General features: G+C 41.8%; 1 protein-coding gene across 3 annotated transcripts; it reads left to right on the top strand.

Annotated features, from left to right (window-relative positions):
* Nucleotides 1–370: 370 nt before the first annotated feature.
* LOC100194575 (ADP-ribosylarginine hydrolase) lies at nucleotides 371–6,084 on the top strand. 3 transcript variants are annotated; one of them, XM_045707213.2, is made up of 4 exons: nucleotides 371–543; nucleotides 1,126–1,479; nucleotides 4,162–4,477; nucleotides 4,961–6,084. In XM_045707213.2, the coding sequence occupies exons 2-4, from the start codon at nucleotides 1,155–1,157 to the stop codon at nucleotides 5,373–5,375; spliced, it is 1,056 nt and encodes a 351-aa protein (XP_045563169.1). In that variant the 5' UTR covers nucleotides 371–543; nucleotides 1,126–1,154; the 3' UTR covers nucleotides 5,376–6,084. The 3 variants fall into 3 exon arrangements, with proteins under 3 accessions (XP_045563169.1, XP_045563168.1, NP_001133133.1); XM_045707212.2 differs by having other exon boundaries at nucleotides 383–543; nucleotides 1,129–1,479; nucleotides 4,162–4,525; NM_001139661.2 differs by having other exon boundaries at nucleotides 394–543; nucleotides 4,162–4,525; nucleotides 4,961–6,080.
* Nucleotides 6,085–24,511: the final 18,427 nt, after the last annotated feature.

Raw genomic sequence — 24,511 nt, 5'->3', positions numbered from 1 at the left:
TTTTTCGGTCCGCTTAAGGGTGGCTCTCCTATAAACACCAATGCGATAGCAGCTGGGTTTGGTCTGCTTAGTTCAATGACTGTGAAGCAGAAAAAAATAACGAGTAGAATGTCTCTCTTCTTCATCGTTATCTGATTCACCGTAACGGCACTCCTGAGGGACGCTGTCAGTTAGGTTTTTCACAGTGAGGACACACTCAGTTTAATCAACAGTTAACTATTTCGTTGTACAATTCAAAGTGTGTATCCTTGGTCAAACTTTAACATTAACAATAACCTATAAACGTTTTATGCGGCATAAAGTGGATAATAGACGTGAGGATAGTGTACAACTTACTTCCAGCAGATGGGGCAATTGCAAATTCACAATCCGAATGTCCATTTCCCAGGAAGTGTTTGTCATGGCTCGTCGTGGTTGAAATGTTTACTTGTATGGAGCTGGGAGGGATTGGATTCCGCACAATCGAAACTGAACATTCCGAGGATGGGAACCGAACATCAAGTTCTGCCTATATAAATCTATAAGATCAACCACCAGCACAAGGTATCAATTTACTGCACTAGCTCGACTTGTATTGTGTACATTCGATAATTCTACACAATACATTCATATCTCTACATTCTGTGACGTTTGTCTTTGATGGTTCAGTGACTCCCATTATGGTTGACAGCATCATATCTCGGGTGGGTATAATTTGTGGAACGTTCCAACAGGAATCTATTCCAAAAACTTCGGAAATAACAAGGTTGCCAAAAAACAACGCATACAAAGTTGTATAGCGGCAGAATAAGATACCGGGTAGGGAGTGGTCTATTTCATTGCGTTTTATACTCATCACGTTTATTCCGAAAAATGTCTGTCCTCACTCTGGTTGCCTATGGACAAACATTAAGAATAAGCTACGTGGTGAGTTAATGCCTATTTGGCAGCTAGTTAACTAGGTTTGTATGCGTTGTTGGTTGGCAACCTTTTACTTTACGTTTTTTGGAACAGATTCCTGTTGAAACGTTCCACAAATTATACCCACCCTCATATCTCGTCTCAATAGCTTTTTTCTGTATTTTATATTAATTGACATTCAATGTCACATTCAATTAGTCAATGATCCAATGGAATCTCTTACAGAAGTAATTGAACACCAACCAGATCTCGCCATGTCAGACACGGTCCCCCTTGAACAGAGGTACAAGGCCAGCATGGTCCTAAGTGGAGTAGGAGATGCCCTGGGCTACAACCATGGTATCTGGGAATTTGAAAAGGATGGCATGTTAATACATGAGGAAGTTCAGAAGAGAGGAGGTCTAGAGAAGCTGGATGCCATAGACTTCCCTGTTAGCGATGACACCGTCATGCACCTGGCTACAGCTGATGCTCTGGTCAAGGTAGGGGAGGGGGAAGGGGCGTCCCTCCCTGTGCTGTATGGAGCCCTGGTGGAGAAGTACATTGTAAGCATGACAGACATGGGTGGAAGAGCAGCAGGTATGTAACAGTTTATATTCCTTTATGAGGTGTGTCATGTTGTGTTAACATGAGTTGCAAATGGCAATATTTCTGCACAGTACACTTAACTTAGATATAAAGTCCCCTATATAGGGGACTTGCATGGTTCTGACTGACATTTACACTAAAAATCAATCTGTGACCACCGTAGATCGAAACGGCTTGCATTGAGCAATAGCCCTGGTTCCCACGTACACAGTAGTATTTTTTATGAGCCTGTGTGTCGTATGATGTGAAATCTGAAACCACTTTAAGCTGGGATGTCCCTTCTACCATTTAATTCGCTCTTTCGACTGTCCATCAACTCCTGGCTGACAGGTAAAGCACATCGTTACATCATAGCACAGCAGGAGAGTGTGGTTTCATCATGGTAGCACATTCAGAGAATTTATAGCCATTCATCTAAAAGAATCACTTTCCTATTGTCATAGACAGACAATATTAGCATGAGATGAAAGGTGCGTTCCTAACGAGTTCTGGAAGCCAATCTAGAGCTCTGTGAGACGTTCACAGATGGGGGAAGATGTTTTGATCAAGAGAGACCTTTAGAAAACCTGCACATACAAATATTTTTGCATTTACATTTTTGGTCATTTAGCAGACACTCTTATCCAGAGCAACTTACAGTAGAGTGCAGATATTTTCATATTTTGTTATTTTTTCCATACTGCTCCCCTGTGGGAAACTAATTGCAAGCACCATGCTCTACCAACTGAACCACATGTATTTTACAGTTATAATGAAGTTGAAATCATATAGTCATTTTATAATTTACAGTTTTGTTGAATAGGAAATACAGTTGTAGTCAGAAGTTTACATACACCTTAGCGAAATACATTTAAACTCAGTTTTTCACAATTCCTGACATTTAATCCTAGTAGGTTAGGATCACCACTTTATTTTAAGAATGTGAAATGTCAGAATAATAGTTGAGTGATTTATTTCAGCTTTTATTTCTTTTATCACATTCCCAGTGGGTCAGAAGTTACATACACGCAATTAGTATTTGGTAGCATTGCCTTTAAATTGTTTAACTTGGGTCAAACGTTTCGTGTAGCCTTCCACAAGCTTCCCACAATAAGTTGTGTGAATATTGGCCCATTCCTCCTGACAGAGCTGTGTAACTGAGTCAGGTTTGTAGGCCTCCTTGCTCGCACACTCCTTTTCAGTTCTGCCCACACATTTTCTATAGGAATGAGGTCAGGGCTTTGTGATGGCCACTCCAATACTATGACTTGGTTGTCCTTAAGCCATTTTGCCACAACTTTGGAGGTATGCTTGGGGTCATTGTCCATTTGGAAGACCCATTTTGACCTAGCTTTAACTTCCTGACTGATGTCTTGAGATGTTGCTTCAATATATCCACATAATTTTCCTTCCTCATGATGCCATCTATTTTGTGAAGTGCACCAGTCCCTCCTGCAGCAAGCACCCTCACAACATGATGCTGCCACCCCCGTGCTTCACGGTTAAGATGTTCTTCGGCTTGCAAGTGTCCCCCTTTTTCCTCCAAACATAACGATTGTCATTATGGCCAAACGGTTCTATTTTTGTTTCATCTGACCAGAGGACATTTCTCCAAAAAGTACAATCTTTGTCCCCATGTGCAGTTGCAAACCATAGTCTGGCTTTTTTATGGCGGTTTTAGAGCTGTGGCTTCTTCCTTGCTGAGCGGTCTTTCAAGTTATGTCGATATAGGACTTGTTTTACTGTGGATATAGATACTTTTGTGCCTGTTTACTCCAGCATCTTCACAAGGTCCTTTGCTGCTGTTCTGGGTTTGATTTGCACTTTTCGCACCAAAGTATGTTCATCTCTAGGAGACAGAACGCGTCTCCTTCCTGAGCGGTATGACGGCTGCGTGGTCCCATGGTGTTTATACTTGCGTACTATTGTTTGTACAGATGAACGTGGTACCTTCAGACATTTGGAAATTGCTCCCAAGGATGAACCAGACTTGTGGAGGTCTACAATTTTTTTTCTGGGGTCTTGGCTGATTTCTTTTGCTTTTTCCAAGCAAAGAGGCACTGAGTTTGAAGGTAGTCCTTGAAATACATCCACAGTTACAATTCCAATTGACTCTAATGATGTCAATTAGCCTGTCAGAAGCTTCTAAAGCCATGACAACATTTTCTGGAATTTTCTAAGCTGTTTAAAGGCACAGTCAAAGTAGTGTATATGAACTTCTGACCCACTGGAATTGGGATACAGTGAATTATAAGTGAAATAATCTGTCTGTAAATAATTGTTGGAAAAATTACTTGTGTCATGCACAAAGCAGCTGTCCTAACCAACTTGCCAAAACTATAGTTTGTTAACAAGAAATTTGTGGAGTGGTTGAAAAACGAGTTTTAATGACTCCAACCTAAGTGTATGTAAACTTCTGATTTCAACTGACATCATATAAATATTTCATACTTTCATGTTTTTTATCATATTTGTACTGTGCAGTTGAGTGTATGTCCTCAAAAGTGACAGCAATTTATAACAATTTTTACCAGAAAGGTGAGATTTTACCATTTATTGGAGTATGCAGCATTACTAGTTAGTGATTATGGCCCTATCATCAAAAATAATGACTTTTGGGGATTTCGTAGATTACATTTAAACCCACATGTTGATCTTTATTCAATAATTATACTCTCTCTGTCTCCGCTGTAGGCATCACCTGCATGAACAGCGTTGCAAGGCACAGACAGAGAACTGACAAAGACATTAAGATTCCCTTCAACAAGAGGGGCGGAGGGTGTGGGGCAGCCATGAGGGCCATGTGTATCGGCCTGCGCTTCCCTGACCCTGAGCAGGAGCACCTGCTGATAGCAGTAAGTGTGGAGAGTGGACGTCTGACCCACCACCACCCCACAGGCTACCTGGGAGCCCTGGCTGCAGCCCTGTTCACGGCCTACGCAGTGAGGGGCACCCTGCCCGTGGAGGCCTGGGGACACAGACTCATGGAGGTCCTGGACAAAGCCAAGGAGTACGTCAGGCATTCAGGCAATTGTGTGGAGCTGAACATGGAGCACTGGTGAGGCCTTTGTTGTGGTTGGCTGCAGAGGAGGCTGGTGGGCGGACTGGAACGGTGTCAATCACATGGGTTCCATGTCTTTGATATGTTTGATACCACTCCATTCCAACCATTATAGTAAGCCTGTACTCCTATATCTCTGCCCAACAGCCTCCTTTGTTTGATTGTATGCATGTCACACTTCACACAATGTTATATAATATAACAACCCAGTTATATTAACAGTATTCCACTTTTTATGTATCCTCATTTTACCAGCTGATAGCCTAATCACCGATCACGTAACATTATTGGCTAAACGATAAATTCCTGTTGTTGCGGAATTATTTTGCTGCGACAATACATGCCAAATTAAATTCCTACATCTATGCCTGGGTTTACAAAGTACAATGATGTGTAAGTTTCATCTGCTTCTGACCAATCTCATTTTTCCAGGGCCTACTTTGGAATTCAGTGGAAATCCTATTTAGAAAAGAGAGGCATTCTGGATGGAAAGAGCAAACCTCAGTTCCCAGAGTCCTACGGAGTAAAGGAGAGGGAGAGTTTCTATAGGGCGGTGAGCTTCAAGGGTTGTGGTGGTGCCAGTGGGCATGATGCTCCCATGATAGCTTACGATGCCCTCCTGAGGGCAGGCGACTCCTGGGTTGAGCTGGCCAATCATGCCTTCTTCCATGGCGGGGACAGCGACTCCACGGCCGTGATCGCTGCTGCCTGGTGGGGCGCACTGTTCGGCTTCAGAGGGGTGCCAGAGATCAACTACCAGAGGCTTGAGTACCGTGACAGGCTATCCAAACTAGGGCAACGGCTATACAAGCTCAGAGGAAAACCTCTTGGAACTGAGAAAGAGTGATGTAAATTAAACCAATAGATGGTTAAAGGTGAAATTCATTACATATCCTGCAGATCTGTAATTTCAGCTACTTAAACTTTTTTGACACTAATTTTGCATCCCTTGGTTTTTTTTGCTTATTTTTAAAGATTATGACTGGATCTGGAAAGATTTATAGCATATTTATGATCTCAAACTGCAGTCTACCTATTGACTAGGAGATGGAGCCAGAATGTTCTGTATAATAACAAACATTTTCTGTAATGGCAATATTTTTTACTAATTTCCAGCCTATAATCTAGTCTTCACTAACATACATTGATGCTACAGTTGTTGTGCTATTATTGTACCATTTTAGCTATGGCAGAGTGTAAAAACGGAAATGTTTTACTTCTGATTAGCCTGATGTTAAACGAACACTAAATGAATTCTACAAGTACAGTGGTGACCAGAGGGTGGCAGTGTAACTTAACAAATCACTCTTGAAACTCTCTTTGCTGTCTCACTCTCTCAATTAATTACATTTCAATTTAAGGTCTTTATTGGCATGGAAAGCAAGTGAAATAGATAATTAACAAAAGTGAAATAATAACAAATTAACATTACAAATGTTCCAAAAGAATAACGACATTTTAAATGTCATTTTAAATGTCTATATACAGTGTTGTAATGATGTGCAAATAGTTAAAGTACAAAAGGGAAAATAAATAAACATGGGTTGTATTTACAATGATGTTTGTTTTTCACTGGTTGCCCTTTTCTTGTGGCAACTAGATTGTTCTCACAAAGGAACTTCTTTGGGAGGAAGGATGTTTAATTGGCCATTTTAGGCCCTTTTTAGATCTATTAAGACCCTATGATCTGTGAGCTGTACATGATACAGACACATATTGGTGCCATTATACTCCATATAGTGTTCCCTCAAATATGGCGTACTGTATGTCTAGATTCTGAAATACAAATGTTCACATTAATTTATTCAATATAAAAATATGAGTATCTCAAAACTATCCTTTTTGATTTAGCTTATTTTTAGACATATTGTTTGTAATGTAATATTTCCAGAGTGGGCTCTGGTACTTTTAATGAAATTACCCATTGTTTACATTATAAGTCATTAACCAATTACATCCCCCCTTTAGGATTTCACATTCACCAAGTCGCCAGCAGAGGGAGTTCTCTTTGAATCCATTTTCCTATTCACTGTGTTGGTGCTGATCGTAAAATTGACCACACCTTCAATTAGCATAGAGCCCACTCTGGAAAGGTGATTGTTCCAAACAATATGGTCTTAAAATGAACACTAACACTTTACTTGACACTTAGTATCATACTGTCATGACCCATATATTTACAGCTGTTGTGACATATATTGCATTATTTTATAGCTGGTTATGACACCTACATAAGTGTCAAACCCACAGTGATTTAAATGTTTTATTTCCCTGCCAAGAAGTTTGCTTTCGTTTGAAAGTTTGTTTCGGAAATCCTTTGTTGTACTCAGTACATTTTTTTCAAAAAAAAAAAATCTCATTTTAAATTACTTGTAGAAAATACACTTTGATACTGTCAAGAAGCATTATGACCATCCTGTGTCACTTTACGTGACTAAGAAAATACACTGACTATACGAAACATTAAGAATGTCCATGACATAGACTGACCAGGTGAATCCAGGTGAAAGCTATGATTCCTTATTGATGTGACATTTATGTCTTGAGACAATTGAGACATGGATTGTGTATGTGTCATTCAGAGGGTGAATAGGCAAAACAAAAGATTTCAGTGCCTGTGAATGGTGTGTGGTAGTAGGTGCCAGGCGCACTGGTTTCTGTCAAGAACTGCAACGCTGCTTGTTTTTTCTCACTCAACAGTTTCCCCGTGTGTATCAAGAATGGTCCAGCACCCAAAGGACATCCAACTAACTTCATACAACTGTTGGAAGCATTGTATCAAGTCAACATGGGCCAAGTCAACATGCACATTAGTGTCTAGCTTGAGAAACAGACGCCTCACAAGTCGTCAACTGGCAGCTTCATTAAATAGTACCCGCAAAACACCAGTCTCAACGTCAACAGTGAAGAGGTGACTCCGGGATGCTGGCCTTCTAGGCAGAGATGCAAAGAAAAAGCCATATCTCAGACTGGCCAATAAAAGAAAAGATTAAGATGTGCAAAAGAACACAGACACTGGACAGAGGATCTCTGCCTAGAAGGCCAGCATCCCGGAGTCACCTCGTCACTGTTGACGTTGAGACTGGTGTTTTGCGGGTACTATTTAATGAAGCTGCCAGTTGATGACTTGTGAGGCGTCTGAAAGGCCACTTGTTGAGTGGCCTTTCATGTTATGTCGATATAGGACTCGTTTTGCAGTGGATATAGATACTTTTGTACCTGTTTCCTCCAGCATCTTCACAAGGTCCTTTTGCTGTTGTTCTGGGATTGATTTGCACTTTTTGCACCGAAGTACGTTCATCTCTAGGAGACAGAACGCGTCTCCTTCCTGAGCGGTATGACGGCTGCGTGGTCCCATGGTGTTTATACTTGCGTACTCTTGTTTATACAGATGAACATGGTACCTTCAGGCATTTGGAAATTGCTCCCAAGGAAGAACCAGAGTTGTGGAAGTCTCCAAAAAAATGTCGGAGGTCTTGGCTGATTGCTTGACATCATGGGAAAATCAAAAGCAAAGAGTCACTGAGTTTGAAGGTAGGCCTTGAAATACATTCACAGGTAGACCTCCAATTGACTCAAATGATGTCAATTAGCCTATCAGAAGCTTCTAAAGCCATGATATCATTTTCTGGAATTTTCCAAGCTGTTTAAAGGCACAGTCAACTAAACTGTAATTGCGATACAGTGAATTATCATTGAAATAATCTGTCTGTAAACAATTGTTGGAAAAATGACTTGTGTCATGCACAAAGTAGATGTTCTAACCGACTTGCCAAAACTATAGTTTAACAAGAAATTTGTGGAGTGGTTGAGAAACGAGTTTTAATGACTCCAACCTAAGTTTATGTAAACTTCCAACTTCAACTGTAAGTGTATTTGCAGTGTATTGTAACCCATCCAATCTCCTTTCTCTAAACCATTGAGGGAAGTAATGCACAACCTTATTTGTTCTGTTGAACTCAGATTGCAAGATCTGTGACCTTACTAATTGTCCTCGAAAGTAATTTTGTATTTATTTTATAACAATGCATACTCTCAAATGATGTTGGTTTTTGCTATAGAAGACTGTATAAAAAAAAACAGCAAAACATTGGAGTGTCTACTCACTAGAGACAAAGAAGACATATGGATACATTCCGGACCTCCAATACAAGATTTTGAGGAAGCGGTTGGAATCTGGTGGAGGGATGCCAAGGAGAAGAACCCTAACGCCCAAAGACTTGGACTCCTAACCCCTATTCCTCCACCAACAACTGAGGAACTTGTGCAATCACAAGTGAGAAGAGTGCTAGGTAAGTAAAAAACTGAAGGCAGGAATATCAGGTAGAATTACATCAGACCTCAGAGTGAGTTACAACAAACTCTGTAGGAGATGATACCAATGCAGTCAATTAATAGTTGTCTTTTTATAATTTCATAGTATCGCAGTGGAGGCTCCTCGGAGGAGGAAGGAGAGGACCATCCTCCTCAGTGAAATTTCATAAAAATAGTGAAACACAAAAAAAGTTATCCTTTTTAGATTAAACTATACTAAATATATTAATATGTTACCAAATAATTGATTAAAACACACTGTTTTGCAATGAAGGTCAAGAGTAACTTCAACAGCACTCTCTGGTAGCACATGTTGTAGCCAGAGAACAGCTAGCTTCTGTTCTCCTCTGTGTCCATTGACTTCATTACAAAACCTAGGAGGCTCGTAGGCCTCACCCCCTTCCATAGACCTACAGTCATGGCCAAAAGTTTTGAGAATGACACAAATATTAATTTTCACAAAGTCTGCTGCCTCAGTTTGTATGATGGCAATTTGCATATACTCCAGAATGTTATGAAGAAATGAAAACATCACTGCATTTCAGCCCTGCCACAAAAGGACCAGCTGACATCATGTCAGTGATTATCTCGTTAACACAGGTGTGAGTGTTGACAAGGCTGGAGATCACTCTGTCATGCTGATTGAGTCCGAATAACAGACTGGAATCTTCAAAAGGAGGGTGGTGCTTGGAATCATTGTTCTTTCTCTGTCAACCATGGTTACCTGCAAGGAAACGTGCCGTCATCATTGCTTTTCACAAAAAGGGCTTCACAGGCAAGGATATTGCTGCCAGTAAGATTGCACCTAAATCAACCATTTATCGGATCATCAAGAACTTCAAGGAGAGAGGTTCAATTGTTGTGAAGAAGGCTTCAGGGCGCCCAAGAAAGTCCAGCAAGCGCCAGGACCATCTCCTAAAGTTGATTCAGCTGCGGGATCGGTGCACCACCAGAACAGAACTTGCTCAGGAATGGCTGCAGGCAGGTGTGAGTGCATCTGCACGCACAGTGAGGCGAAGACTTTTGGAGGATGGCCTGGTGTCAAGAAGGGCAGCAAAGAAGCCACTTCTCTCCAGGAAAAACATCAGGGACAGACTGATATTCTGCAAAAGGTACAGAGATTGGACTGCTGAGGACTGGGGTAAAGTCATTTTCTCTGATGAATCCCCTTTCCGATTGTTTAGGGCATCTGGAAAAAAAGCTTGTCCGGAGAAGACAAGCTGAGTGCTACCATCAGTCCTGTGTCATGCCAACAGTAAAGCATCCTGAGACCATTCATGTGTGGGGTTGCTTCTCAGCCAAGGAAGTGGGCTCACTCACAATTTTGCCTAAGAACACAGCCATGAATAAAGAAAGGTACCAACACATCCTCCGAGAGCAACTTCTCCCAACCATCCAGGAACAGTTTGGTGATGAAAAATGCCTTTCCCAGCATGATGGAGCACCTTGCCATAAGGCAAAAGTGATAACTAAGTGGCTCGGGGAACAAAACATTGATATTTTGGGTCCATGGCCAGGAAACTCCCCAGACCTTAATCCCATTGAGAACTTGTGGTCAATTCTTAAGAGGCGGGTGGACAAACAAAAACCCACAAATTCTGACAAACTCCAAGCATTGATTATGCAAGAATGGGCTGCCATCAGTCAGGATGTGGCCCAGAAGTGAATTGACAGCATGCCAGGGCGGATTGCAGAGGTCTTGAAAAAGAAGGGTCAGCACTGCAAATATTGACTCTGCATTAACTTCATGTAATTGTCAATAAAAGCCTTTGACACTTATGAAATGCTTGTTATTATACATCAGTATTCCATAGTAACATCTGACAAAAATATCTAAAGACACTGAAGCAGCAAACTTTGTGGAAATTAATATTTGTGTCATTCTCAAAACTTTTGGCCACGACCTCCAACCAGTAAAAGCTTTTGCAGTATGAGCTGACATGTTGTCCATACAATCATATGATTAGAATCAGAGAATGATGTATTGGGGTTGTGCCGCAGAGCATTATGGAGGAGGTTATATATGTTGAGAAGCTTGGTGAGTTGGTGACATTATTGCATAAAGATTGAAAAGTCATAGTTGAGCAATTTTGGGATATTCAATTCAAGTTCATTTCTTCAAAATACAGGAAACGGAGGTGGTAGATTATAATTTGTTTTCTTAGTTTTATAACTTTGTGGGTGTCCAGTTAGCCAATTCATTTCAATTAACTAACTAGCTAGCAGCTCAAGTGTGCAGTTTTCGACGCCAAAGCTACTGAAAATGTTGACTTTTTGTTGAAGAACCCATTTCATTCTCTGGGGTGCGCGGAAAAGGTGCAAATTAAAACCGAGGGTCGACCTCTGCCTGAAATCAGTTTCGTGAACAAGGATGAAAGGTGAGGGCGTTCAATACCAATTGGTATCTAAAGTATAGCTGGTTAACAGGGAGGCTTTCATCAAGCCGCTTGTATTGCTGGCCAAGCCTGCTTTTTGGAAAGTCTGAGCCTTGGGCGAAAGGGGGAGTACAGTGACCTGAAGAACATCGATCATTCAGCTAAACAGAAAAACAAAAGCAGGGAGCATATAAATGCCCACATCAGATTCAAGCTTCTGGGAACAAGTCACATCGATCATGACGAAGGTCTGCGTATTCAAAATGCGCAACACAACGAGAAAGTAAGAAGAAACAGGGATGTTCTCAAGCGGCTTATCAACACCACTGCGTTTTTGGGCATGCAAGAATTGGCTTTTAAAAGGACACAACGAGAGGGAAAGTTTCGCTAACAAGGGCAACTACAATGAGCTTGCAGTGGTAATTGCGCGTTACGATGTTTTACTTGCTGAACATATGGAACTTTCGACTGTCTTTTCTGGGATGTTGAAATCAATTCAGAATGATTTAACCTGTTGGGGCTAGGGGGCAGTATTTGCACGGCCGGATAAAAATCGTACCCGATTTAATCTGGTTACTACTCCTGCCCAGTAACTAGAATATGCATATAATTATTGGCTTTGGATAGAAAACACCCTAAAGTTTCTAAAACTGTTTGAATGGTGTCTGTGAGTATAACAGAACTCATTTGGCAGGCCAAAACCTGAGAACATTCCTTACAGGAAGTGGCCTGTCTGACCATTTCTTGCCCTCCTTGATCATCTCTAACAAATACAGGGGATCTCTGGCATGACGTGACACTTCCTACGGCTCCCATGGGCTCTCAGAAGGCGGGAAAAAGCTGAACGATGTAATTCCATCCCCAGGCTGAAACACATTAGCGCGTTTGGCAAGTGCTCTATCAGAGGGCCATTAGACTGAGGCTCGTGCATGAGGGGATAGCATGCTTTTACTTTCACTCTCTTTGTAATAAAAAACGATTTCCCGGTTGGAATATTATCGCTTTTTTACGAGAAAAATGGCATAAAAATTGATTTTAAACAGCGGTTGACATGCTTCGAAGTACGGTAATGGAATATTTAGAATTTTTTGGTCACGAAATGCGCCATGCTCGTCACCCTTATTTACCCTTTCGGATAGTGTCTTGAACGCACAAACAAAACGCCGCTATTTGGATATAACAATGGATTATTTTGGACCAAACCAATATTTGTTATTGAAGTAGAAGTCCTGGGAGTGCATTCTGACGAAGAACAGCAAAGGTAATAACATTTTTCTTATAGTAAATCTGACTTTGGTGAGTGCTAAACTTGCTGGGTGTCTAAATAGCTAGCCCTGTGATGCCGGGCTATCTACTTAGAATATTGCAAAATGTGCTTTCACCGAAAAGCTATTTTAAAATCGGACATATCGAGTGCATAGAGGAGTTTGTATCTATAATTCTTTAAATAATTGTTATGTTTTTTGTGAACGTTTATCGTGAGTAATTTAGTAAATTCACCGGCAGTGTTCGGTGGGAATGCTAGTCACAAGCTAGTCACATGCTAATGTAAAAAGCTGGTTTTTGATATAAATATGAACTTGATTGAACAAAACATGCATGTATTGTATAACATAATGTCCTAGGGTTGTCATCTGATGAAGATCATCAAAGGTTAATGCTGCATTTAGCTGTGGTTTGGGTTTATGTGACATTATATGCTAGCTTGAAAAATGGGTGTCTGATTATTTCTGGCTGGGTACTCTGCTGACATAATCTAATGTTTTGCTTTCGTTGTAAAGCCTTTTTGAAATCGGACAGTGTGGTTAGATTAACGAGAGTCTTGTCTTTTAAAATGGTGTAAAATAGTCATATGTTTGAAAAATTGAAGTTTTTGCATTTTTGAGGTTTTTGAATAACGCGCCATGGGATTACACTGGCTGTTGAGTAGGTGGGACGCTTGCATCCCACCTAGCCCATAGAGGTTAAAGCTTCCATCGCATCATCCATTAAAAGTTAGATTAAAGAGAGAGGTTGGCGCAGCGCATGTTTTCCGTGTGCGCTCAAGTAAGCTTTCCACTTTACACCTGTATTTATTTATTTAGCAAAGATGATAACACAATCACTCCGGACAGACCCAAGCAAAAACTAATTCCATAAATGTTGCAGTAGCCTACGCTACACCAAAACATGTGAGATCTGACATGCTGTATGGGATGGAAACGAGACAATGTTTCATTCTGATCAACTGTAGTCTACAAATAAGAGCAGCTGCATACAGCCTATGTGCCCTGCCCATTTGGTCAGGGTAAACTAATTGGTAACGTTATGTATTTATAGTTCATTTGTGTGTCAGGATAAAATGTGAACGTGTTCAAATTTGGTTTATATTCAAAATTGGGCTGGCTAGGCTGTCTATATGTTTTCAAACAACATAATAGTGATGACAGCAGATTTTTTTATGAAGCCTAAAGTTGCATAGGCGTGCATAAAGCAAGCTCAGCCCTGTGAGTTCTATTGTCTATCAGTTTTCTCGATGTCTGGGTAGAGGAAATCCCCCCCCCTTAATCTAGTCTAAATATAATTAATACGGACAAGTAACAGGTTGTTGCAGTTTGACAGGGATTTCATCCCCCAGGGCAAGGAGTATTTTTCAGGAGATTTTTAAAACCATGTGACCTGATCGGGGCGGCAGGTAGCCTAGTGGTTACAGCGTTGGACCAGTAACCGAAAAGTTGCTAGATTGAATCCCCGAGCTGACAAGGTAAAAATCTGTCATTCTGACCCTGAACAAGGCAGTTCACTGTTCCTAGGCAGTCATTGTAAATAAGAATTTGTTCTTAACTGACTTGCCTAGTTTTTAGGAAAAACTGGTCCCATCATAGCCCTTATAAAACCTTTTTTTTAACTGATTAAGCACTGTCATACCTTATAGGATCTAGAGTTTTCCTGGTTAGGTTAACAGATAAGGAAAACCTCCGGGCCCCAGAGGGTAAACATTGCCCCACCACTCTGAGACCTATGGTGCCACCAGTCTGCTTGGTGTTGTCAGTTATCGTCAGGTATGTGGATTTATTCAGGAACTTTTCTTGGGCTACTTTGATGTGTCAAGTGTGCGAGATGCGCAGTCTGTGTTTTACTTTGTGAATTTTGAGATGTGTGAGTTTAACTTCATGGAGAAACTTGTAGTTCAAACCTACAATGTCGCTGCTGTAATGGAATGTATCTACTATTTGTATTTCCAGCTAAGTCCCCTCCTGTTCCCTGATTTAAGAGGTGATGACTACTCCACTACCATGTCAACTCTCTCCTGACATGAACTGAAGCCACATCTCATGTGTCCACTCATCCACTGGCACGTTGAATGTTTCCTCTCCAAGCACTGAGTGCCCCTCTTCATTTTCTCTCATTACTGTATGTCGAGTCAATTACATACACAAACACAATCACATTATTACACATCAATGATTTTACTCCTTGCTTGGACTAACTCATTCTTAGCTCTTTTGTCTAACTGTGTAGTGTGTTACTGTTTTGTCTTCCCAGTCAAATCCTGTCCTGCACTGAAGTCAAGCCTCTGAACACCTCAACTCATGCCTCATACCCTCATTCAATCACTGCTGTGATCCCTTCCCAACAATGTGTAAGTAGCCCCCTCATTCCCATTCCCCATAATATTGTACTATAAATGTCTCTATTAAATTCTTTAGGTTAAAATAATTCGTCTTTGATGATTTTTTTAAACACACTTTGTTGTCTCAGTGCGTTCCACGCCTATGCCATGAGTCTCCCATCCTCAAAGGTCACCAGTTTCCACTGCGGTATCGATATACTAAACCTCCACATTCCTCATTCTTTCCCTCCCTTCTAGCGTTGGGTGAACCTCGAGACCATGCAGGAGCTCCAGAAACCTCCTACAGCTCAGCAACCCTGTGAGACACCCAGGTAACGACCCACATGCATTCAAACCGCTTTACACCAAATACATTACAATCACAGAATTTGAAAGAAGCAGTTTCATTTACTTTTTGCACTACAGAATTCTACAGGGCCCCTGGTTCTCCCTCTACCCCTGCCTCTTGCCCTGCTAGTCGGACTGCCATCAACATTGTCCAACGCAACCAGTGCATACAATGAATGACGTTAGCAAGATGTTAGATGTCCTGCTATGTGAAATACTTTCTTACATACATTGGCTATTATAAAACAATTTCACAAGGTTGGAACTATTGCAGCTAGCACAGAAACTTGACAAATTGCACAACTGTTGTTGTAAGATGCCAAGAAAAATGGGGATATCTCCTTTAAATCACCCAGAAAATATACCTCTGTTGATATCCCATACATTATCAAACATTTCACAAGTTTTCCAGATGCTGACTGTTAACTCTTGGTCTGTAGCAGCTTCCCAGCAGAATAGGCTTCGGGTAGGGCAGATGAACCTGTAGCCATATTACTTCAACAATATTTAACATGAGATCCTCTCTAAGCTTTATAGGAATGTGGTTCTGAATATAAACGGTAACACCTCCACCTTTTGGCATTTCTGTATTTTCTGTAGATGTTATAACCATGTATTGCTTCCACCGTATCATCAAAGGTATTATCTAAGTGAGTTTCAGAGATTGTCAGAATTTTAATGTAATCAGTTACCAGCAAATTATTGATTTCATGAACCTTGTTTCTTAAACTACACATATTAACATGGGTTTATTTTTAGCACTTTTTTAGCACCCATGAGAAGCAGGATAGCGTACGCCCGCTGCTCCCTGCGATAGGTCCAGACCTCCCACAGCAGGCAGTGCCCTGTCAGATCCAGAGCGAGGGAAAGGAGCCGAACTCGACGATGAAACCGCTGCTGGAGTCAGCGTAGTTGGAGTCAGCGTAGTTGGAGTCACCGTAGTTGGAGTCAGCGCCCATGTCCCAGACACAGGCAATCCCAGCAATGAAGGCGTATGTAGATCAGGCACCAGTGCAGTGACACTATTCCTTATGTCAATCTGCTCCGAACCTCTCGCAGTCACTCCCGTCAGCTTAGCAGCAGGCCGCTGCGTTCGGTTTCCACGACTTGTGACATGGGACCAGCGTTGATTGGAAGAATCTTCTTGCTGTTCTCCATCTACTTCACTACAAGATGTAAGAGACGGAGACGACTTCTTTGGCAGGCAAGTTCAAGGTAGCACAGGCCATTCTGATAGGGACGGATGACAAAGCGAGGAAACATCCATCAGGCCCGAGCAGCATCCATTAACGGGAGTTGAGAATGAGAAAGTTCCAGTTTGCGTTTTCCCCATATGTTTGTGCAGATTTAAGGTTTGCTTGCTAAGCATAGCCACCTCATTCCTGTAATCCTCCACTAGCAAACAATTTCCGCATTGGAATTATGGATTGTCGATATTTTCCCAGACGAGAGTAATAAACACAGCTTCTACAGCGCTGGAAACGTTCGTTAGCTATTCCAGGCAAAGTGGGCTCCATTGCAACCTATCTAACCGGCTAGTTGGTAGCAGGTGTTGACACAAAAACCTATGAGCAAAATAAAAAGGAGGTATCCGAGTTTGAGACTTATGCCATGTTCATATATCTGAGTGAGAGTAGATAAGTGTGTCACCAAGACTCTGTTGGAGAAAGTTGTGTCTCTGCTCAGAGTGTGATGAAGTGTGTTGATGGGTTATGAAGTGTTATGACAAGTTATGTCAGCTGTTATGACATGGTTACCAAATGAACAAAATCAGAAAGGGTAGTTTTGAGAATATTTTTTATGTTGATTAAATGAATGTGCATTTGTTTTATTTCACAATCAAGACATACTCCATATTTTAGAGCACACTGTAAGGAGTATAATGACACCAAGATGTTGTCTGTATCATGTACGTTTCACAGATCATAGGGTCTTACAGCAGGCATGTACACAGGCATGTATGTGAGAATTGCCAGAACAATCAGAGATACCAAAAATATTTTCCCCTCCCGCTGGCGTGGAATCGCCCAATAGGCTGTCTTAGAAAAATGAGAACCATTGTCAAGGTGTTAGTCTTATCTTTGAAAAACTGGATAGACAACATGAGAAATGTTCCACCGCTTTTCATGTCAACAATATACGCCAGACCGTTATGGGTTTTTACAGGGGAGTTTGAAATTGAATCTGACAGGCACCCTCTGCAGTTCCATGGAACAAAAACACACGTTCCTAGCTTGCATGTTCTACACACACACACAGACAGGAGACTTGCACCTCAACTCAGAACAGAGAGGAAAGGAGCACCCTCCTCAAAGCAAATATTAGCAGGTTTATTTCACGGAGCTAGAGTTGTAAATGTAATATTTTTATTGACATTGCAGACTTAGGATTATAAGGATGTGGAATGTGTCACAGTCACCTGTTGTTGATGGTATTCAGGTGAACAATTAAGAGAAAGGTCAAGTGGTCAACTTCTGCAAGTAGCAACAAGCTTTCCAGGACAAGCTGTCCGCAACTGCTGGGGAAGAAGCAGTCCACTGCATACAGTTTAACATTCACCATCAGTGAAGAGTAAAATAGTTATAAGTAGTGCAACTACTGGTCTCAGTCATTTAGACCAAAAACTATTCTATTCACTTGATTTGCCTAATGTGATGTCACTAAATGATATGTGTCAGCAGTGTGAAATTCCGTCCTCACCAGTGGAGCTCATGACTAACCTCACTGAACCTGTAGGTAGATTGCTGTCTTAGCGCTGAAGGAAATCATTATTCAAACATGGAAAACTGTCAGTGAGGAGGTAGCGAGGAGCCATGTCTGTCAAGAGCAACACGTGTTGCTTAGAGCTCTTCCCCTTGAGGTGTTGGATCTTACACAACACTGCACTACCAGTCTTTATCAGTCACCACAGCGCCAGGCCCACCGTTAGCCATTACATTCCTCACTGGAGTATGTCATACTGCCTGATTACTCTGTCAAACTTTTATCTCTCTAATCAATAAAGTCACAGTTTGGATTACAGTATATCTAACAAGAACTAGGTCATAACATTTACATTTGAGGCAATGGAGACTGAATAAGTGTTCTTTCTCTTCATATGTAGCAATAGCTGGTAACAGGAATACAAGTTGATCAGAAGGCCTATAGTTGCAGGCTTCAAAAGACGTGATGTGAGAGAATGGCAAGGAGGCAGAGAGGAAATGATTGCCACCATATAATTTCTTTCATGACATTTGCAATCTCCGCTCTCCAACAAAAAAGTAATTGCATGTCCCAGATCGACATTAACCAGAGGGAAAATATATGGGAGCGTAGAATGATTCAGTATATATTGTAATGTTTCCATAATATCAAGTTACTAACTAAACATGCTGTACCGTATAGTTATGCGTTTTATTTTTGGCATGGAGTATGTCACCCTATGTCTAGTATTTTACTCCATTAGAAACAACAAATATGTTTTTTTGGTTGCTTTAAAAACAGTCAGATAAGAAATAACGTCACGCCACAGAATGAAATAAGCCAGTTATTGATACAGTACAAGCCAGAGAACATTGGGCTTATCCTTATCTGTGTAGAACTAGCAACATAATCAGTGTTTCACTGTGTATCAATGTGAAACCAAAAGAAGCCAAAAAAATACAAACTGACGTCAAACTATTTCAAGGAACTTGGGGTTTTTAGAGTTGTGTGGTCAGCTTTTCAGACTTTTTCCTAAAAGTGAAAGAAAAGGCAATTAATGAACACAAGCATTGCTATTGCCATGGTTTATCAGAAGAATAAAAAACATGGTTCCAACTTATTATGAAAAGTGAAGCAGTTGGGCTGACTAACATCTAATGTGATTGATGTGGGGAGTTAGTCACCATAGAACACATCACCTCTTGATAATTTCAACAGATAATGTAACTAGTAAGACATCATCACATATCTACCACCCCCAGTTAACCCACCATCTCTGCGTTACAGTACAGTGCAATGCTGGCAACATTGTGACCCATGAGCAATGTAAACATGTCATTAATATTTTATTGGGGTATTGATTTGAGGTCTCGAGGTGGGGGAGCAGGTTAGCCTCTGTAGCAGCTCAGCTGAAATTATTTGTGGTTTTTTCATGTCCAGGAACTCCTAGGAAGGGACACAAACACTATCACACCTTACATGCTCAGGTTTGGGATGGCTCTTCCTTTCCTCGTCCTCCTGAAGCAAAAATGAGACGGAAGCATAGCAATTATATTAGCACAGCAATTATATTAGCACAGCTGAAAACTGTTGTTCTAATTAAAGAAGCAATAAACCTGGCCTTTAGACTAGTTGAGTATCTGGAGCATCAGCATTTGTGGGTTCGATTACAGGATCAAAATGGCCAGGAACAAAGAACTTTCTTCTGAAACTCGTCAGTCTATTCTGGTTCTGAGAAATGAAGGCTATTCCATGCGAGAAATTACCAAGAAACTGAAGATCTCGTACAACGCTGTATACTACTCCCTTCACAGAACAGCACAAACTGGCTCTAACCAGAATAGAAAGAGGAGTGGGAGGCCCCGGTGCACAACTGAGCAAGAGGACAAGTACATTAGAGTGTCTAGTTTGAGAAACAAACGTTTCACAAGTCCTCAACTGGCAGCTTCATTAAATAGTACCCGCAAAACACCAGTCTCAACGTCAACAGTGAAGAGGCGAAAATGCCATATCTCAGACTGGCCAATAAAAAGAAAAGATTTAGATGGGAAAAATAACACACTGGACAGAGGAACTCTGCCTAGAAGGCAGGCATCCCGGATTTGCCTATTCACTGTTGACGTTGAGATTGGTGTTTTTGGCCTGAATGCAAAGTGTCACGTCTAGATGAAACCTGGCATCATCCCTACGGTGAAGCATGGTGGTGGCATCATCATGCTGTGGGGATGTTTTTCATCGGCAGGTACTGGGAGACTAGTCAGGATTGTACAAACTCCAAAAAGGTCTGGGACACTGTAAAGTCCATGGAGATTAAGAGCACCTCCTCCCAGCTGCCCACTGCACTGAGGCTAGGAAACATTGTCACCACCGATAAATACACGATAATTGAGAATTTCAATAAGAATTTTTCTATGGCTGGCCATGCTTTCCACCTGGCTACCCCTACCTTAGTCAAAAGCCCTGCACCCCCCACAGCAACTTGCCCAAACCTCCCCCATTTATCCTTCACCCAAATCCAGATAGCTGATGTTCTGAAAGAGTTGCAAATTCTGGACCCTTACAAATCAGCTGGGCTAGACAATCTGGACCCTCTCTATCTAAAATTATCTGCCGCAATTGTTGCAACCCCTATTATTAGCCTGTTCAACCTTTCTTTCGTATCGTCTGAGATTCCCGAAGATTGGAAAGCTGCCACGGTCATCCCCCTCTTCAAAGGGGGAGACACTCTAGACCCAAATTGTTACTGACCTATATCTATCCTACCCTGCCTGTCTAAGGTCTTCGAAAGCCAAGTTAACCTGTTGGGGGTAGGGGGCAGTATTGACACGGCCGGATAAAAAACGTACCCGAATTTAATCTGGTTAATACTCCTGCCCAGTAACTAGAATATGCATATAATTATTGGCTTTGGATAGAAAACACCCTAAAGTTTCTAAAACTGTTTGAATGGTGTCTGTGAGTATAACAGAACTCATATGGCAGGCAAAAACCTGAGAAGATTCCTTACAGGAAGTGCCCTCTCTGACAAGATCTTGTTCTTCTTGTCTCTGTTTATTGAAGACTGAGGATCTTTGCTGTAACGTGACACTTCCTACGGCTCCCATAGACTCTCAGAGCCCGGGAAAAAGCTGAATGATATCGAGGCAGCCCCAGGCTGAAACACATTTGCGCTTTTGGCAAGTGGCCGATCAATGGGCTTAGGCGTGTGCACGAGTCGACCCCATGCTTTATTTTCTTTCGTCTTTTTACCTAAACGCAGATTCCCGGTCGGAATATTATCGCTTTTTTACGAGAAAAATGGCATAAAAATTGATTTTAAACAGCGGTTGACATGCTTCGAAGTACGGTAATGGAATATTTAGAATTTTTTTTGTCGCGAAATGCGTCGTGCTCGTCACCCTTCTTTACCCTTTCGGATAGTGTCTTGAACGCACGAACAAAACGCCGCTGTTTGGATATAACTATGGATTATTTGGGACCAAACCAACATTTGTTATTGAAGTAGAAGTCCTGGGAGTGCATTCTGACGAAGAACACCAAAGGTAATAACATTTTTCTTATAGTAAATCTGACTTTGGTGAGTGCTAAACTTGCTGGGTGTCTAAATAGCTAGCCCTGTGATGCCGGGCTATCTACTTAGAATATTGCAAAATGTGCTTTCACCGAAAAGCTATTTTAAAATCGGACATATCGAGTGCATAGAGGAGTTCTGTATCTATAATTCTTAAAATAATTGTTATGCTTTTTGTGAACGTTTATCGTGAGTAATTTAGTAAATTTTTTAGTAAATTTACCGGAAGTTTGAGGGGGGTATGCTAGTTCTGAACGTCACATGCTAATGTAAAAAGCAGTTTTTTTTATATAAATATGAACTTGATTGAACAAAACATGCATGTATTGTATAACATAATGTCCTAGGTGTGTCATCTGATGAAGATCATCAAAGGTTAGTGCTGCATTTAGCTGTCTTCTGGGTTTTTGTGACATATGCTAGCTTGAAAAATGGGTGTCTGATTATTTCTGGCTGGGTACTCTGCTGACATAATCTAATGTTTTGTTTTCATTGTAAAGCCTTTTTGAAATCGGACAGTGTGGTTAGATTAACGAGAGTCTTGTCTTTAAAATGGTGTAAAATGGTGTAAAATAGTCATATGTTTGAGAAATTGAAGTAATAGCATTTCTAAGGTATTTGAATAACACGCCACAGGATTCCACTGGCTGTTACGTAGGTGGGACGATTTCGTCCCGCCGACCCTAGAGAGGTTAACAAACAGATCACTGACCATTTCGAATCCCACCGTACCTTCTCCGCAATGCAATCTGGTTTCCGAGCTAGTCATGGGTGCACTTCAGCCATGCTCAAGGTTCTAAACGGTATCATAACCACCATCGATAAAAGACAATACTGTGCAGCCATATTCATCGACCTGGCCAAGGCTTTCAACTCTGTCAATCACCACATTCTTATCGGCAGACTCAACAGCCTTGGTTTTTCAAATTACTGCCTCGCCTGGTTCACCAACTACTTCTCAGACAGAGTTCAGTGTGTCAAATCGGAGGGCCTGTTGTCCGGACCTCTGGCTGTCTCTATGGGGTGCCACAGGGTTCAATTCTCGGGCCGACTCTTTTCTCTGTGTACATCAATGATGTCGCTCTTGCTGCTGGTGATTCTCTGATCCACCTCTACGCAGACGACACCATTCTGTATACTTCTGGCCCTTCTTTGGACGCTGTGTTAACTAACCTCCAGACAAGCTTCAATGCCATACAACTCTCCTTCCGTGGCCTCCAACTGCTCTTAAATGCAAGTAAAACTAAATCAAATGTATTTATAAAGCCCTTCTTACATCAGCTGATATCTCAAAGTGCTGTACAGAAACCCAGCCTAAAACCCCAAACAGCAAGCAATGCAGGTGTAGAAGCACGGTGGCTAGGAAAAACTCCCTAGAACGGTCAGAACCTAGGAAGAAACCTAGAGAGGAACCAGGCTATGAGGGGTGGCCAGTCCTCTTCTGGCTGTACCGGGTGGAGATTATAACAGAACATGGCCAAGATGTTCAAATGTTCATAGATGACCAACATGGTCAAATAATAATAATCACAGTGGTTGTCAAGGGTGCAACTGGTCAGTACCTCTGGAGTAAATGTCAGTTGGCTTTTCATAGCCGATCATTCAGAGTATCTCTACCGCTACTGCTGTCTCTAGAGAGTTGGAAACAGCAGGTCTGGGACAGGTAGAACGTCCGGTGAACAGGTCAGGGTTCCATAGCCGCAGGCAGAACAGTTGAAACTGGAGCAGCAGCACAGCCAGGTGGACATCAAGGAGTCATCAGGCCAGGTTGTCCTGAGGCATGGGCTGAGAGAGAGAGAGAGAGAGAGAGAGAGAGAGAGGAGAGAGAGAGAGAGAGAGAGAGAGAGAGAGAGAGAGAGAGAGAGAGAGAGAGAGAGAGAGAGAGAGAGAGAGAGAGAGAGAGAGAGAGAGAGAGAGAGAGAGAGAGAGAGAGAGAGAGAGAGAGAGAGAGAGAGAGAGAGAGAGAGAGAGAGAGAGAGAGAGAGAGAGAGAGAGAGAGAGAGAGAGAGAGAGAGAGAGAGAGAGAGAGAGAGAGAGAGAGAGAGAGAGAGAGAGAGAGAGAGAGAGAGAGAGAGAGAGAGAGAGAGAGAGAGAGAGAGAGAGAGAGAGAGAGAGAGAGAGAGAGAGAGAGAGAGACGGTTCTGACTTAGAATATGTGGACAATTACAAATACCTAGGTGTCTGGTTAGACTGTAAACTCTCCTTCCAGACTCGCATCAAGCATCTCCAATCCAAAATTAAATCTAGAATCGGCTTCCTATTTCACAACAAAGCATCCTTCACTCATACTGCCAAACATACCCTTGTAAAACTGACTATCCTACCGATCCTTGACTTCGGCGAGGTCATTTACAAAATAGCCTCCAACACTCTACTCAGCAAATTGGATGCAGTCTATCACAGTACCATCCGTTTTGTCACCAAAGCCCCATATACTACCCACCACTTCAGATCCGTCGCCAAACCCACTGGCTCCAGGTCATCTATAAGTCTTTGCTAGGTAAAGCCCCGCCTTATTCCAGCTCACTGGTCACCATAGCAGTACCCACCCGTAGCACGCGCTCCAGCAGGTATATTTCACTGGTCACCCCCAAAGCCAATTCCTCCTTTGGCCGCCTTTCCTTCCAGTTCTCTGCTGCCAATTACTGGAACGAATTGCAAAAATCACTGAAGATGGAGACTCATATCTCCCTCACTAACTTTAAGCATCAGCTGTCAGAGCAGCTCACAGATCATGCACCTGTACATAGCCCATCTGTAAATAGCCCATCCAATTACCTCATTCCCATATTGTTATTTTAATTTTTTTGCTACTTTGCACCCCAGTATCTCTACTTGCACGTTCGTTTTCTGCACATCTATCACTCCAGTGTTTAATTGCTAAACCGATAAATCCACGATAATTGAGAACTTCAATAAGAATTCTTCTATGGCTGGCCATGCTTTCCACCTGGCTACCCCTACCTCAGTCAACAACCCTGCACCCCCCGCTACCAAAACCTGCGGGCTCTCCTTCACTGCAGCCAACATGAGTAAAACATTTAAACGTGTTAACCCTTGCAAGGCTGCAGGCCCAGACGGCAGCTGGCTGGTGTGTTTAC

This window comes from Salmo salar, chromosome 25, assembly GCF_965601325.2.
Source record: "Salmo salar chromosome 25, fSalSal1, whole genome shotgun sequence".
Taxonomy (NCBI): Eukaryota; Metazoa; Chordata; class Actinopteri; order Salmoniformes; family Salmonidae; genus Salmo; species Salmo salar.
Note: the sequence above shows the minus strand (reverse complement) of the source record. Positions and strands in the feature narration are given on the sequence as shown.